Consider the following 18,671-nt stretch of genomic DNA (forward strand, 5'->3'; position numbering starts at 1 on the left):
GAACTCGAGCCCTGCCAATCAGAAGGCAAATGTCTTAAGGCCACTTTCTCCCTGCCAATTTTGAGGTGGACTAATCTATGCTTTTGGCAGAGATGGCATCAAAGTACCAATCACAGCCCTGTCAACACATATATAAGTATTTTTAAAAACAAACAAAAAAGCTCATTATATGGCTTCCTGTTCTGTGAAAATTTTTATGAAAATGTCTTCTAAACTGAAAACATTTAAAAACTCTCTGTTCACTTTATGCATGCCTTTATGCAATTTAAATTGGGGACATCTGTATTCAACATTTTAATATAAATAACAATACTTATCCAACTACTTATACTTAATATGACAGTAGTTGGTCATATTCTTCAAATGGTTAAGTTTTTGGGTTGCTGATTGAGGTCAAGGGCTCAAACCACGATATTACCAAGCTGCCACTCTAGGGGCCCTTGAGTAAGGCTCTTAAACCACTGTGATTCAGGGGTTCTGTAACAAGACTGACCATGCGCTCTGACCCCAGCTTCCTAAAATCACTGGGATATGCAAAAAAAGTATTTACTGTGCTGTAATGTACATGTTACAAGAATAAAGCTTCTTTCTTTCTTTCTTTCTTTCTTTAAAAAAAACTTCTCACTTTGTTTTACTCAGAAAAGATGCATCTTAATCACAGACATTGTTTATCTGGAGGACTGAATTATATAATTATGAATTGACTAAGTAATGAGCAGAGTAGATAAGTGCATATACAGCATATCCCTCAAGCATAACCACATTTTCTTCATTGCACTGAATGTAAAAATTCAACCAGAAACTGTAGCACAGTATTAAAAGAGACAAAATGATATCATGTCAAAAGACTTTCAAAAGCGATAAATAATAGGGTGTCCTGGCACTATTTTACTCACTATTTTTAGCTGCTGAATGTTGAGAGTGAAAGCCATACCGGTAATTAAAAGTGAATTTGCAATGATTAATGTGATTATTACAACTTGAATAATTGATGCAGCAGTATATTATATTCCTATTAATATAATTTCAATAGTTGTTTGCCCTCATTATATATCCTCATTTAAGTCTTTTTTTTCAGTCTCTTGCTATTAAGTTTCATTTATTACACTGTACAAAGAAATAAAACACTATTGTTATTTTTCTGTTGGCAAGACTGTTGTCTGGGCAGCATAAAAAATGAATGTCTCACTCGTGTCGGAAAATTTGCGGGTTCTCATTTGGAACCTAACTAACAGCAAGTTGTGGAGTATCTTAAAATTTGTGGGAATCAGCAGCGAGACCGAATGTTCCTAGGAGTTCAGGGGACCACTGTACTGAAAAAAAAGAAATTTTGCAACCATGAAGGCTTGCAAGTGATCTTAATAATCCGAATTGGTGTAGCTTTTTGGAATTAAAATTGCTTACTCTAATTACAAAGCTAAAATACATCGAAATTAAAGCTAGCCGAATTAAAAATCTTTACTTTAAATGATCTATTTCATGACTAAAACTAGCTTGAACAAGCTGACACAACATGCTATAGAGCTCTGATTTAAACCCTGTTGAACACCTTTGGGATGAACTTTACTGACTCAACACTACCTGACTTTACTAACAGTCTTGTGACTGAATGAGCACAAATCTATGCAACCGCATTTCAAAATCTAGTGGAATATCTTTCAAGGAGAATGGAGCCTATAATAAAAAATTGAGTCCAAAAGCAAATAGGTGTCCAAAAAGCGCATATGAATGTTATGGTCAGGTGTCCAGAAACATTAATTCATTTAGTGTATACAGTAGTTAACAAAATTCTATTAAACTAACAAGCTGACCCTGTTCATGTTCATGTCACGACAAAGCACTAGAGAATTTACCCACTGCATCTCTATTTATTTCCCTCTTACACCAGGGCAGTAAATAAAGCAGTAGAGTCAATATCCAGTTTAGAGCATGATTGCTTGAGCTTGAACTACAAAAACTCCTAACAAGACACAGATTTACTAATGGAATTAGTAAATACATGTTAATGGAAATTAAAAAAAAAATAAAATAAAAATGGCCAGCGTTTTTGTGCTACAAATAAAACCATTACTGAGTCATATTTTATATGTGCTACAGACCTAATGTAGCAAACCATTCACCAAATGATGTGCATATTAATCTTAATCCTTATAGCTAACATTTGATTTATTTTGTAATGAAATTCTGATTTGACTTTTCCTTATAGGTTAAGCTTCTTTTATCATTTCGGCCAATTTTCACATGCTGAATAAATTCATTTTGAGACGCATTAGTGGAGAGTGATAGACAGAAGAAGTGCTGCATCTTAATCAGCAGTCTGCCAACTTACTGAGGACATCGTGCACAGGCAAGTGTGTTTGCTGTTATTGTAAAATATTTACCAGGATGGTGTGATGAAGCCGAGTTAGTTTGGTTAAGATGATTTTCTTACCTATAACAGCACATAATACATTTTATTTGTACTGTACAACATTGTATTTTTCCATCAATTATTTCTTTTTTTATTTAAAGGCACTAGGTCATACTTTTTTATCTATTTATGGATGTCTAATGTTTTATAACGTTTAAAAAAAAACAAGTAATAAGTTAAGTTGATAGAGCTATGAAGATAGCCCTCAAGAGCTTCTCTTTGTCCCTTTTTAAATAAGTGTAAACTCCTGAAAGGAAGATCTTCCCATTTTAAAATCCTTAACATTACAGTTTTACCTCTGATTGTTGCAAAGTACTGATTCCGAATGCTAAAAAATTTCTCAATATGCACCCAATGTGAAGTGCTGCCATACAAGAGTTACTATAGAAACTGTTCCAACTTACAACCTGCAATATGCCACTGCACTAGGGTCAGAGCTGCTGTTATAGAAAACTAATCCAACATGCTCTGAGTAATCAGAATCCAGCAATGCTGTGGTATAAATCTGATTAGAGCATCTCCTTTTTTTGTACCAGGAGAATGATGTGATCGTGTTCATCTTCGTCTGCACTTGTGCCAGGGCTTGTCTGGCTCTCTGGAACAGATACTGTTCATCATGGGGAGACATGGTGAGTGATGTGAACCCGTCAGTGGACTCATGAATAAATCATGCAGAGAAATGGGAGGATGGAAGTTCGGCTTTCTCTACAAGCTTTACCTGACCATAAGCAGCAATTACATTCTTTACCCTCTTTATTAAATAATTAATATTCAAGAATCTGCACTATTTATATGTCCCTATTTGAGCATAAGCAAATTTGCAATCTAGACCATAACTCTTAACTGCTTTGTTCAGATTTTCCTCATGCTTAATCTCTTCTGCTGAAGCATGTGTTCAGACTACACTCTGACAGATTTGCTGTAAATTGGATCATAAGGTTTTGTGCAAACCTGAGTCCATGCCAGCTCGAGTGCACTCTGTCATTAATTCATTTTACCCAAGGTAAAAAAAAAAGGAATTTTGTTCAGAATTGTTTAACACAGAATTTATTTGTGATGTCACACTGCATGCGTAGACTTTTTCATAAGTATTTTCTTACCTAGCCTACAAGATTAAAATATTATCATTTTATTCTATTTTATTTAAATTGTATTGGTTTATGGATGTGGTGAGGGAAGACATATAGGTAGTTGGTCTCAAAGAGGCAGTTGTAGAGGACAGGAGGGTATGGAGATGAATGATCCGCTGTGGCGACCCTTATTGGGAGAAGCCGAAAGAAAAAGAAGAAGATATTTAAATTGTATTGATTAAGGCAGATTTATCTTTGTAACAATGTTACTGTTGAGAGGGGTGAATTGTATGCCCAGCTGTGGGCATACATCCCTCCCTTCTTACCAACAGCTAAACACAGAGTCACAATACACACAGAAGCCCAACAATATCCTGACCAATCTTTAAACAGGGTTGCAGCTAAAACATGATTCATCTGTCAGTGGACAGCCAGTGTACTGCTAAAAATGGCTGAAAAAAAAATGGAACATAACATATACCAAGAAACTCTAAAAATTCAAGTCAACATTTCAAAGATTCCATATCTTACTCAGGTTATCAATAATATTACCCACCCTTACCCCCAAAACCCTACCCCCAGCCAGTTCTCACCCATCAGACAGCTGTCTCCCCTATCACACAGTACTATGTACTGTACAAACCAGTGAAGGTGAAGGATATGCCAATTGCTTGTATAATATCAGGAGTGAGTGAACTGTACTATATACTTATTCCCACATACATGAGCTACTATTGATTGAGAATTATAGTTGTTCCCTTTCTGAAACTTAAGCTGCGTCATAACGCTTTGGAAATGCTTCCGCATTGGTGACACGACATCACTAGCCGGGTAACCTCACGACCAGGAATCTACAAAAAGGCACATGCGGTGGAGCCAACACCAGCTTCTGTTTGTTTAGGTAATCGCTTTTTGTTTGAATCTGAGCAAGCATTAGCAGTAAAACCAAACTGGATACACACAGCCTGTGTGTAGTTTGCTTGGGGGGGATACACACAGCCTGTGTGTAGTTTGCTTGGGGGAGGAGCATGCTCAGTCGGCTTTTGAGGGTGTCGCCTGCTCGCATTGTAGCCGCATGTCTATGCGGACTCTCCGCTCCCGAAGAGTGCTATTTAAGGAGAGCGCTGTCCCTCGCGGCTCTGGCCTCACTGTTGCCGAGGCAATGCTGTGTCGGACGTCATCAGAGGGCCTAAAGACAGGCAAGCCCCTTTTTCCTGCCACACCTGCCGGGTCTAGCACTCGCTCCCCGGCTTCGGAAGCACACTCCACCTTTCTTCTTCCAAGGAGGGACAAATTATGGAGACTAGCGAGCCCACAGACTCCCCCCAGCCTGTGCTGTATTAGGAGCTTCTGGAGGTAGTGACGCGGGCCGTGTCCAAGCTTAAACTAGCTTGGCCGGATGAAAAGCTGAAGCAGCATGCACCCAGTAAGCTGGATGAGCTTCCTTTGCGGCACAGCCTTCATGCCGGGGCCTGCCTTTCTTCCCAGATCTGCACACTGAGGAGTCCAGGTCCTGTGATGGCCCACTAGCGGCCCACCTGGCTTACTGGCGTACCAGGCTGACCTGCTGCGAGAGATGGATGAGGGATTTCGCTCTGGGGCTGACGATGTGAAAGAGCTACGTCTTGCTGCCGACCTAGCTCTCAGGGTCATCAAAGAAACAGCCAGGGCCGGATGGCCGGATATTCCCGACAGGGACAGGGCTTTCCTGCTAATCGCCCCGATGGTTCCTTCTGGCTTGTTCGGCGATGCCATAGGTGTGGTCGTAGACAAGTTCCAGTAGGCGAAAAAACAGTCGCCAGCGACTGGTTCCCTTAAGATATTTCCTGGCAGCCTGGGAAAGCCTGCCAGATGTGTCTCAGTGGGTCCTGTGCACGGTAGAGAAGGGCTACTCGATTCAGTTCGGGTCCTCTCCTCCCCGCTTCCTGGAACAATTGGTACTCACTCTCTTAAGGAAGAAGGCAATTGAGATGGAGTCCGGCTTTTACCTTAACAATAATCAGCTAGTTATGAAATAATCCATGCACTCGTACAACTACATTATGTAAGGTGTCTTAGATGAGATTTTTGATAACGGTTCACATCCAAAACTCCAGGCCTTACCACACTTTTAGCTGCATTTGAGATTTAGACTAGTTTGGAAGTTGCTAAACTAAAACTAAACTTTCCTAACACTCTTAATTCATGTCAAGATAAACACAAAATAGACACAAAATAGAACAAAGCTAATGCACATCCTCCTGGACCTCCTTGCTAACACAAGCACTGTGTCGCGTATATATCTTATAAAGAGATAATCACTACCTCATTACATTTAGCATTTGAAAGTCTTTCCATTTTAATAAAATTACTCTTGGCTTCAGGTCAATTACCTTCTCGATCATGATGAGAACTTTCTGCTCAATTAGCCAAATTAGAGCTAATCAAAATGTACTCTGAAGAGTCCGGCCGATTCAGCTTCAGCATTCAGCTGATTCACATCTTTTAGCCTTTATTGGACTAAATAATAATTTAAAGTTCCTTGGAAATAGGAACTCCGAAAAACATGAAACAACTCATAATCTAAACTAAAAAACAAGCTACGAGTGTTTTTCTTTTCGAAGGGTCAGACACACTAAAACAAAGCACCATATTAATCCAGACAAAACATAATGACATTAAAATAGATAGGAAATAAATAAAACAGCATTAATACTATAAACCAGATCCAATCAAAATAAAACATTACTAACATTTTATAACTACTAAATGATATCAAGTGCATTAAATGTTCATTAAACATTACTAATATTGATTAAAATACACCAAAAAATAATACACTATTTAAAAATCAATACAAAAGTAAATATTCTGATGAAATTGAAGTTCAGATGTAAACTGAATATCTGAATTTAATATTTAAACTTTCATATTCTAATGTATTTAATATTTATTTATTGCATTTTAATGTATTATTATATGTATTTTCAGACCATGAACTTTTGATTGTTACATATTTACACAAGTGATTATATTCCAGGTTAAAGAGAGGGTTTTTCTTGAAGGCCTAATAAAGTAATACAGGAGTGTGTTTAGTCCAAATATGTACAGTCAACCCCAACAATTCGCCATTCGGAACTCACGAAATTTGCTGGTTCTCATTTGGAACCTAATTAACAGCAAGTTGCGGATTATCTTAAAATTCGCGGGAATCCACAGAGGGTCCAAATGTTCAGAAACGTTAGGAATCACATTTTAAACTCTGTTTTCCAACAAATTTCATAAAAATGTTTAAAACACAATATTGTATCAATGTGACATAATGTCTAGATGAATTCAAAAAGGTGCCATAGGGTCTGCAGGGGTGCATCCAAAATTTGCAGCTTTTCGGAACTGTAACCACCGCGAGTTCTGGGGGACTACTGTACTGTATGGATATGTAATGTGGTATTAAAACACGCCCACCAGGCTGCAGTCTTTGAATAGTAAAGGATTGAAGCTTACCATGGCAAGAGGGACAATACCCCCCAGGTTGTAAGGTGCGAGTCGGATGAGAGTGGGGATCTCCTCGGAAAAGGTGCGGCTCATGGGGTACTCCACCTGCCATGTGACTGAGCGAGTGCCAAGAGGATCCACCAGGCCATTTACCTCCAAATCCACTTGCAAAACTTTCTGAAGCCCTGCCTCCATCCTGCCACAAAGCCAAACAGGAAGTGGGTTAAGTTAAGAAGTTTCACTAAACGGCTATATATATATATATATATATATATATATATATATATATATATATATATATATATATATATATATATAAAGTTATATGAAATACCTTCAACAAATATTCTTTGTGTCAAATTTTATTCTGCTTCATCACTGAAGTTAACATATCTAACAAATAATGGAAACATATCTATAGCCTCCAGTTTAGCATGCTGTGTGCAGTGTTTTACAATGGTGCATATTGCGAAACTGCTTTAGAGCAAAAACTATTTCACTACTGTAGGCACCCAATAAATGTAAATGAAAACATAAATTCAGTCTAAAAATAAATAAATAAATAAATAAATAAATCACACATAACCAATTAAAATGTTATTTTGTTCCTTTATTTGTGGATAAAGAAATTTTCTGAAAATGACTGCCCACACTCAAAGAGTGAATGTAAACAGTAATAAACCTGTTCAGATAAAGAGGAAAAAGTACATCTGATGTTTTATCTTAATACTAAGTAATTTGATTTTAATCTGAGTGTGTGTGTGTGTGTGTGTGTGTGTGTGTGTGTGTGTGTGTGTGTGTGTGTGTGTGTGTGTGTGTGTGTGTGTGTATGTTTTTGTGTGTGTGTGTGCGTGTGTGCATGTGTGTGTGTGTGTCAGAGAGAAACTCTGTTTAGGTCAAGAGCAATATTCACTCCCATTATTCTAGCTTCATAAAAAAACACACTGAAGTAGCAACAGTAAAAAAAAAAAAGCAATTTACTTTTGTTCTAGCACCTCTGTGCTTTTCTCGGAAAAAGATATCCAAAGCCGAGCATAAAATTTTCTGCACTGATTGCAATGCACACACAACAGCAAAGACAATGAATAAAAGCAAACTCATTCCACTGGCCAAGGTTGGGGTTTGATCAGCCTGGGTGCTTTTATTTTATTTATTTATTTCCTACTGTTCAGTTAAAACAAAACCACATTCGAAATATTCAGAAACAACAAAGGGCAAATGTGGAATATTGAATTGCAATTCACACCTGCTAGCACACACAAAGTGTTCTTTTTATGCATCACTGAAGTTTAATCAGACCTCTAGAGTCCTGCCTGTAGACCCCTTTTTCACTTCTGTTCTACACGCACACAAAACCACAGAAAGACCTGTCAGCTACATAGCACTTTCCCATAAACATGGTGGAGGGTGCCAGCTCTCAATCAAATACTGCTGATCTGAAGATTATGATGTCAGAAAAAGAAAAAGGTAATTTAACTGTCACATGAGCACTATCTAAAGCAACATTTTCAGGGGCCAAGCACCCAAACTTGTTCAGCTGCACATTCATAGCCCTGCTCTATTGCCAAAGCAATCAACTAGAGCAGAGTGTAATTTGTACTTTCAGTAATGATGTGTATCTTTTGACCACAGAGAGTAGTGAAAATCTCTAAATGCAATAAGGAAGGTTCTAGAAGAATAAATGGGCAGCAAGATGTCAAGATAATGTGCGCCAATTTGTTGAATATTTATGAATTTTTCCTGGGTTTTTCCCGGTTTCACAAACTTCAAACCAAAAAACTGATCCCCATAACATTAGACCAATATAATTTCTGAACGGAAACGAAAAAACGCACCTCACCTGTATTCTGAGCTGCACAGCATCAGGAGAAAAAAACTTTTTTTTTTAAACGCACGACGAGAAATAGTTGTGAAAGGAAGGAGGAAGACAGTGAACAATGACTTTCTTGGTAGGCTACTGTTCAGATACAAGCCGTTGTAACGCGTTGAGTCTGGGTGAAGGGATAGCTCGCTAAAACTCCAGTTGCAACAGAAATCATATAAGCACAGAGAGGTTTCCAAAACTCGTGCTTTTTTATTTTTCTTGGCAACAGCGTTACGGGTTAGTCAAAGAAACTTAGAAATGAGCATCAGAAAATAATAAGGACATATTCCTCGGTCTTGCACACATGCAGTAATACTGGAAAAATGCGGCGGCAGGCTATTCGCAAAATGCCGCTCTGCTCTTAAAGGAGCCACAACATATTTCACCCGTTACACCGTGTAACAGACACTGTCTTTCATTAAAGCCTGTGTAAAGTTAATTAGTTTCAGTGTAGACTTAGGCTTATAGACAGGTGCGGCTTATTTTTGTTTAAAATAAAAATCTTTGTCAAATTCAGTGGGTGCGGCTTATATATGGGTGTGCTTTATAGTCCGGAATTTACGGTATGTTTTTGTAACTTTTGACCAGTGGGTAGGTGGTAGAGGAAAGAAATTACTTGCATACTTGCATGAAGATGCCTTTGATGATATACAACCTCATGTTTTGTTTGGCAACATTTCTTTCAGATTTGTTGACTTATGATGGGCAAACCATTTGAAATATTAACATTTTTATATATTAACTCTATAAACTCTATTATATACATATATATATATATATATATATATATATATATATATATATATATATATATATATATATATATATATATATATAAAACCAGCAATTTTTTTTTTAACAATCTAAGATGTTATCTAGAAAGTAGAAATCTGTTCACTTCAACATACTTCTTGGAATAGCCGTGAAGAAAAGTGCTATGAAAGTAGCACAAATAATAGTACATTCAAATAATATACACACACTTAATCTGTTACAGTTCTTGAACACAAGCTACAAGACCTACTGGGTGCATTTAAGGTGGTCTAGGCAGTATCATTCAACATAAATCGAATCGTCTAAACCTAGTAAGTTCAATTTAATAATTTGGACACATGGTTCAAAAGTTATAATCATAAAAATGTTTCCAATTAAGTCTAATTTGACCTGACGGTGACACTACAGCATTGGCAGCATTTGGCCCAATTCGGTCAGAATTTTCCTTTGATCCTCCCCAATCAGTGTGCCAAATTTAAAGAAGAAGAAGAAGAAGAAGAAGAAGAAGAAGAAGAAGAAGAAGAAGAAGAAGAAGAAGAAGGTTTTTGAAAAGAGGAAATACATTTGAAATTGTTGTTAAGTAAGACGTGAGCTTGTAATATTGTGGACTAAAATATGTGCCAACAAAGCTGATGAGTAAAAAAATGTTGCTTGTCAAGTAAACGAAACCGCAACACGTCAAAATCCTTGGTCCTTTTCCATGTCAAATCCTTTTTAATTGTGTGCACTTTCAACCGTATAAAGCTCTCTGAATGAGTCGTTACTATAGAAACGATAACGTATTAGAACAGGTGCATTAATATAAGATGTGCAGTTGCATTACTGTCAAAGCTGCTGTCATGGAAAATTAACAGCACATGATGTTAAAATTAAACACTTAATGAGCAATCACAATTTTGCTCAATTTATGACTAAACTGGGAACTGGGATATTACAATTTAGGAAAGTCAGAATGAGGTTCCCCCATTTCCTTCCCTAGGGCATGATTGAATTAATTCTAGTCTTTCACTCACCCACCTTCAGTAACAGCTTTATCCTGATCTGAGTCATGATAAATCTGGCTCCTTTCCTGAAAACATTGGGTGCAAGGCTGGAATACACCCCCAAAGAGCAACCAGTCCATCACAGGACACATAAGGACCCAAAGGAAACCCATACAAACACAAGAAGATCTGGCAGAGAATCTTCACAATTGTAGCAGCTTTACTTCGGAATTGAAGCCGGGCCCCTGGAGTTGTGAGGCAGCATTGTTACCCACTGCGCCACCATTCATTCTATAATGATTTCCCAAACACATCAGTTAAAATAACTAGGTCCTAATTGAATAATGTTGCTTATGGCAATTGGAGATTTTACAACTTTTATTTCTAATCAAAGTTTAATGACTTGCAGTTTTAAATACAACATGTTCAAGTCTATAAACTAAAAAAACCAACTGCAGGTCTTTTCTGAGTGGCTCTCTCCTCTGCAGTATTGAAATGACGGGTGTCAGATTAGTGACATAAAGCTTTTAAAAAGTTCATGTGGAGGCACTGATGGAAAACTGTAGCGCACTAAGAAATTATGGGTTGTTTTCTTCAAGAATGTCAGTGAATTGATTTGGCTCTTGAGTCAAAGCTGCTACTCAAGCCTTTATCTGTGGGATAAATGCATCTGTGTGACTCTGAAATATGTGGAGAAGAAAAACTAGTTTTATTCACTGAGCACACTGTCGTGCCGAAACATAAAACTCAGACGATAAAGAAACCCAGTGATGGGAGGGCAGAGGGAGGGGCATTAATATTTAAAGCAAAGCTCCAATATTTTAACAAACACAGCTCACTGAGGAATTGGATACACAGACACTGTGCTATTTCTACACTCTTTTTCCCCCTCACTCAATCCGGAATGGTATGACGGAGAATGCGAAAGAGAAAGAACAAGAGAGGGACAGGAACAAAAGGGTGTAGAGTGTGTGGAAGCTCTGGGGTGGATATTCTGATTTTGCGCAGCTTTAGTTGTGACAACAATGATGCATGAAAAGAATGGAATCAATTTGACTACAAAGGCGCTGCGGGTCGGAACACCGCACTCAGAGAGATCAAACACAGAGCAGCACGTAGACGAGTAACAAACGACGAGTCTCCGCTAAAACACTGAGCTGTGCAGGAACGACATTTCACTGTCAGAGAGTTCTCATCTCCCTCCCCTTCCCTCTCCACCTCACTCAGTCTCTCTCTCTCTTTCTGTGTCCCTATACCTCTCTCTGTCCCCTGTGGGTAAGTGTGTGGTTGAGCATGTGCATGTGGCTGAGCGTGTTAGAGCATGTGGGTGGGTGGGTGTGTCCATGGGTGTATTAGGGAGTGTGGGTATGAGAATTGTGGGTGGGGGGTTTGGATGAGTGTGTGCGTGTGGGAGGGTCTATGGAAAAGTGGGTGGCTATGGATGTGCGTGTTGATGATTGTACGCATGTGGGTGGGTGTGTAAAAGAGTTTATGAATGCAACTAAGTTTATTTGCATGTGTATGGGTGTGAAAGTGTGTGTGGATAAGCATATGCATAAGCATGAAGGTGGGTGTGTGGAAGAGTGTATGCTTGTGGGTGAAGGTGGGTGTGGAAAAGCATATTCATGTAGGTGGGTGTGTGCATCAGAGTAAGTAAGTGTGTGTGTGTGTGTGTGTGTGTGGATAACATTTGTTCATGTGGACAAGTGTATGCATGGGGGTGGCAGTGTGGATAAGTGTGTAGATGTGGGTGAGTGGGTTGTTTGGGTTGAAGTCTTGTTGAAGTATGTTGAAATTTTGTTGCTCTCTGTTATATTCTAATGGCAGGGGGAAATCCCACACGCTGTTCTACAGGCATTGTTGGGTGAGTCTTACAGAAAGGTTGCTGTCTCAATATTTTCTATTTGATTATTGTGTGAGTCATCTCTGTCTTTGTCTCTTTCTCTCTTTCTCTCTCTTAGTCTCTAATGCTTTGTCTCTATTTCTCAGATGCGACCACTCAGGACTTCCAACCAGTAGAGTATGAAACTCAATCAATGAACCTGCATGGGGTCCTGGCCCATAACCTGCTCTCTAAATCAGACTGTACAGCAGCTTATGAACAAAATCTCACTCTGTAACAGAATTCGTTGGTTGTTAGATGAGATTGGCAGTCTTACAACTCAAAATGTCATGTGTTCACTGGTGATGGATCAGTGCAAGACACACAGGTAATCGACTTACTTTCACATAATTGGCTTGTGTAACTGTGTTTGACAAGAGAGAGAGTACACCATTTGTCCTATCTAGTAAGCATAGTCAATTTTGCTCCCTAGGTCACAAATGTCAAGTGTGCCATTTTTGGAATGCAAGCTTGTATTCCCCTGATGACAGGATAAATATTTTTCTGTTTAATCTCGTATATCTAGTATTGGTGAGTAAGTAAATACCATGCTGCAAACCTTTTTTTAACCTACAGATATCTTGAATATACTGTAGGCATATAATCTTTACTGTATCATTATACGAGTGTTATAAATATTATAGAGCAGCACTGTTGATTCTAATTGATCAGATGGTGTTGGGTAATTTTCTATAGCAGCATTTCTGCCAGAACTGTAATTGCAAAATATAGCTTTATATTAATGCACTTGCTGTAATATGCCTTTTTGTTTTTTACCGTTAAAGCTTAAATAGAAGTGAATTGAATAGCAATTTATCTGCAAAATTCAAGTCTAATAATCATATTTGCAGCGTGAGTATAGAGGTTTGGGCTCATTCAGCCACAAAAGCGTTATCAAAGTCTTAGGTAGTGGCTTAGGCTGAGGAGGCCTGGGGTTAAGTCAGTGTTTTAATTAATCCTAAAGGTGTTTGCTAAGGTCACAGCTCTATAGCAGGCCCCTTAAGATCATCCACCCCATTTCTTCATGAAGGTGCTAGAACAGGTTTAAGTCTCCTGGTCCAAGTGAAGGGAAATTTGAATGCTATTGAATGCAACTGCAAAGCCTATACAACTGAGTGCAACACTATATATATATATATATATATATATATATATATATATATATATATATATATATATATATATATATATATATAACCTGCAGAAGTTCAGCTGATTAGAATTTTTTGTTGCAGAGTAAATTACACTGCTGTTTGACGACTCTGAAAGTGCATAGTTGGCAATACTGAGCAGGGATCATTCATCTTCAATAGCTCATTATGCAGTCCTCAGTTGAAGATCTGTTCAGGGCACAGAGCCCAAGCATTTCTCTTCAATTTCTGAAATGTGAATACATTAAACCTGTACTTAGTGTGAAGAAACAAACAAATAGCTTGTACAGTGTCAGTCATTCTCCCACTGATATTTGATGACTGAGTTTATATCGTCCTGGAAGGTTTTATCACTAAGTCCAGTGTAATCCTAAACTGATCTTCATTAGTTCCAAACCTAATAATCACATCATATATTAACCTAATAATCCCTAATATATATATATATTAACCTAATGAACCTAATAATCACATCATACTTCTGATAATCATTTTATCAGAAGTAAACAACATTATAGTAAAATGATTTATATTTATCAAAGGTAAATAATATTTTGCATTCATATTGAAAAACATGTAATGCTCATTCTGCATTTAAAGTTAGATTTTATGTAATAAAACTACAAACTAAAAGTAACTAAAAGTTATTGCATATATAAATATATAAATATATATATAAATAGCCACAGCAGCATACAGCATTTTTTTTAATCTCTCATTTTGTTCTCTTTCTCTTAAAATGTTAATAAGGCAAAAACACAAATTGTTACAAAGAAACTGCAAAAAGTCCTTTCCTGTCTCAAAACATGTAAAGTTACTCTATATGTTACAAAAGGCAAAAAAAACCCCAAAAAAACCCCCAAAAAACAGGAAAATAAATAAAAGGAAATGAGGCCCATGTAAATCTGTGCTGGGTCAATGAATATTTTCTAGGGTTATGAACCACTATGACACATCTGAGAAATAATAGTATGAATAAATATTCAGGTCGCATCAGGTTCGGACAGCTTGAGACTGAGTTACTGCGTTCCTCTTAGGCCTGCAACTGCCACTTATCAGTTATATAAGAAGCAAAACCCCCATCTCCAAGGACTGCTGAATTTATGGATGGTACAGAGACAGTCTTCAATGCAAATTCCACAGCAGGGTGAAAAACCTAAAAAGAACCATCTCCCCAAACTGTCGGCAACCCATCATCCAGCGGACCTTGAGGCGCTGATGCAATATTCATGCTGCGTTTTGCGGCTGATTTGCTTAGCTCTTTTCATACCTAATAGATTGAAGATGAATATAAAGCTGCGTGGTGCAAGGTTAAACCAATGCACCCCACCCCCACCACCGACCAAGCAGCAGATCCTAAAATGAACAACAATTTAGAGCCATTATCCAGTGATGATCGTCTCTTTGGTTCCATTTAGAAATATTATCACAGTTACACGGATTGAGATTCAAAGGCACAGTGTGAGACGAAGATCGAGCACATGAAGACGTCTCATGTCTCATGGAGAGGAGCCGGCGATGGCCAACTTCACACAAACACAACACCTCGAAGCCGAGTCTGTAGAAGAACTGTAGGAGGATGTTTGTTCTGATAGATGAGCCAGACACAAGTGAGTGAGACAAATCCTTGCTGAGAGCTGAGTGCATGTGATGATCTGATCGAATCAGGATAAATCCCATTAACAGAGCCGTGATGTTCTTACTGAACAACTAATAATGATTAACAGTCACCCTGTTTCCACTTCAGGCCCCTTTCTAAAGCTTTTATTTTTATTGATGAGCCTTGGTAATATTGTTAAAATAAAAGCATGATTTTTTTGTGTCAGTTTTGTTGAAAAGTAAGCAATGAAACAGTGGGCATGTGTTTTAGGTAACTACACAATGCTGTTTGATAAAGTCGCGTGAAGTGAGTTGCTGATAAACTAAGAGCAAATAGTTTCTAAAATAATTTTCCTATAACAGTGTTTTATTCCTCTCATAACATGACAATTTGTTAGTAGTAACTAATTGCAATTATTTTGAAGACTTTTAATTATTCAAGCACATTTAGCTGATTGAAGATGTTCTATATAATAAGGAGTAGAAATTGCATTAATAGGTGCATGTGAAGCACACATTATGAACTTTTACACAAACTATTAAGCATGAATTAATATCTTGAAGTCACATCTTATTGGTTCCCACTGGTCTCTCTGCTCAACACTACTACATTCTTCTCAGTATGACACCAGTGTTTCTCTTTTTTTACTCCACTCACAATGGCAGTATTTTACTCTCTGTGTCTATGAGAGCTCCAGAGGATAACTGTCATTGATATTCACTGGATATGTTAGAATACTTGCAAAGTGGAGGAACAGTTCACACTGTGTTATAAATACTGTAGCTGTTCTATTCAAAGAGCAGGATTTAACTATTTAACAATCTTTTTTATCCAACTGTGGCTTTGGGTTTAACTAATCGGGTCTGGTAATGAAAAATCTGCTATATGACTTTTGCATTGGGTAAGAGAAATGGTTGGAACCGGTGTTTACACATAATTGTTTTCTGTGATCAATATAAACTGAGAGCAAAATGAAAGCTTAAACAGCTCATTTTGGAGATATACTATGGACAAAAGCTTGTGGACACATGACCAAAAGTTTTATATGTTTTGAACATACCAATTCACATTTAGTCCCCATTTGCAATGACCTCCAGTCTGCTAGGATGAAATGTTCTACTAGATTTTGGAATCTGAGATTTTTTTGTGGAGATTTCAGATACAATGGTACTGATGAAGGGTGAGGAGGCCTGGTGTGCAGTTGGCATTCGAATTTATCCCAAAGGTTTTCAATAGGGTTAAGGTCAAAACTGTATGATAGACCACTCAAGATCTTCCACTCCAACCCATGTAAACCATATCATAATAGAGTTCACTTTGTGCACAAGAACAATTGTAATTGAGAACTACATATAACGCTGGAAATGTCAGTTGTCCTAAACCTTTTTTCTGTATAGTATATTTTGCATAGACAGAAATAATAGTACTTAGAATATTTAATTACAGTGCCCTCCACAATTATTGGCACCCCTGTTTAAGATGTGGTCGTGGACTTCTAAAAATTCTCCTTTTTTTCAAAACAACATAGAACCCAAATGCAAAAAAAGAGAAAAATCCAACCTTTCATTTAAGTACATAACTTTGGTGGTAAAAAAAATCATACATTTAGAAAAAAAAAAAACTTGAAATCATGTGTGCCACAATTATTGGCACCCCTAACAATTCCTCTGAAAAATTAATTTTATTTTTTTTTTTATATATTTTTCTGTAGTTGATAAGGTTGGTCAGGGTATCTAGGGACTTTTAATTAGTAATTCATGATTTCCTGTGTCCCTGGGGTATAAATATGACGTGACACAGAGGCCTAATTCTCTTACCCATTTGTCAACATGGCAAAGACAAGAGAACACACCATTCAAGTAAGGCAGATGTGTGTCGACCTTCATAAGTCAGGCAATGGCTACAAGAAAATAGCCACTCGCCTTAACTTGCCGGTATCTACAGTCAGAGGAATCATTAAGAAGTTTAAAACAACTGGAACAGTGACAAACAAGGCTGAAAGAGGTCCCAAGTTTATCTTGCCACAACGCACAGTGAGGAGGATGGTAAGAGAAGTAAAAAAATCTCCCAAGCTCACCGTCACAGAATTGCATCAAAGAGTGGCATCTTGGGGTCACAGAGTCTCCAAAACAACCATCAGACGCTCTCTACATGCCAACAAGCTGTCTGGGAGGCATGCAAGGAAAAAGCCCTTTCTCACTAACACTCACAAACGTAAACTTCTGGAGTTTGCTAAGCGGTACTGGGACTTCAACTGGGATCGTGTGCTTTGGTCAGATGAGACTAAGATTGAGCTTTTTGGCAACAAACACTCTAAGTGGGTCTGGCGTAAAACAAAAGATGAGTATGCCGAAAAGCACCTCATGCCCACCGTGAAGTATGGTGGAGGATCTGTGATGCTGTGGGCCTGTTTCTCTTCCAAAGGCCCTGGGAACCTTGTTAGGGTGCATGGCATTATGAGCGCTTTGAAGTACCAGGATATTTTAAATAAAAACCTGATGGCCTCTGCCAGAAAGCTGAAGATGGGTCGTCATTGGGTCTTTCAGCAGGATAATGATCCAAAACATGTGGCAAAATCTACACAAAAGTGGTTCAGCAGTCACAAACTCAAGGTCCTCCATGGCCATCTCAGTCCCCAGACCTCAACCCAATCGAAAACCTGTGGGGCGAGCTAAAGAGAAGAGTGCATAAGAGAGGACCCAGGACACTGGATGATCTAAAAAGATTGTGCAAAGAAGAATGGTCAAAATCCTCTCTCTGTGTTCTCCAATCTTGTGAAATGTTATAGGAGGAGATTAAGTGCTGTCTTGTTGGCAAAAGGAGGTTGTACAAAGTATTAACATCAGGGGTGCCAATAATTGTGGCACACATGATTTCAAGTTTTTTTTTTTTTTCTAAATGTGTGATTTTTTTCCCACCAAAGTTATGTACTTAAATAAAAGGTTGGATTTTTCTCTTTTTTTGCATTTGGGTTCTATGTTGTTTTAAAAAAAAGGAGAATTTTTAGAAGTCCACGACCACATCTTAAACAGGGGTGCCAATAATTGTGGAGAGCACTGTAGATTCTAAAAAACGTTCTGGCTTTTAATTTAAATCTCGAATGTATGCATTTCTGTAAAAATTTATTATGTCAATGTCCATTGTTAAAAGTGATATACACTATAAAAAAATTCAGTTAAGTTAAATAACTTACAGTTGACACTCATTCAGATGTGGAATTACAATGAATATGTCACTCTCATACTGTACGATAGAAATAGTCGTATCATTTTAAAACAGATATGCGTCATAGCCCATTTTTGTTTGATTTCTCTTTTGTAAGATTTTTGTATTATTTATTTTATTAAGTGATTGTATTTCATGGCTGTGAATAAGTCACTAGTACTTCAGTATTCTGCGGTAGAATTGTAGTTGATTTAAGACAAATGCAATGAATGCTTTCTGTATTTTTTATGCATTACAT

General features: G+C 37.7%; 1 protein-coding gene and 1 long non-coding RNA gene across 2 annotated transcripts in view; one reads left to right on the top strand and one right to left on the bottom strand.

The window, feature by feature from the left end:
• The window catches only part of si:dkey-112m2.1 (transmembrane protein 132D), a 155,762-nt gene that overhangs the window by 32,523 nt on the left and 104,568 nt on the right, over nt 1-18,671 (bottom strand). Inside the window, 1 exon segment of the mRNA XM_046868278.1 lies at nt 6,964-7,150. Within this exon segment, the coding sequence (XP_046724234.1) occupies nt 6,964-7,150 (187 nt within the window).
• On the top strand, nt 2,953-13,571 carry LOC124398197. The gene is made up of 3 exons (XR_006928029.1): nt 2,953-3,039; nt 12,403-12,439; nt 12,565-13,571. It is a non-coding gene; the product is annotated as an uncharacterized LOC124398197 (long non-coding RNA).

The sequence above is a fragment of the Silurus meridionalis genome, chromosome 15, assembly GCF_014805685.1.
Source record: "Silurus meridionalis isolate SWU-2019-XX chromosome 15, ASM1480568v1, whole genome shotgun sequence".
Lineage (NCBI taxonomy): Eukaryota > Metazoa > Chordata > Actinopteri > Siluriformes > Siluridae > Silurus > Silurus meridionalis.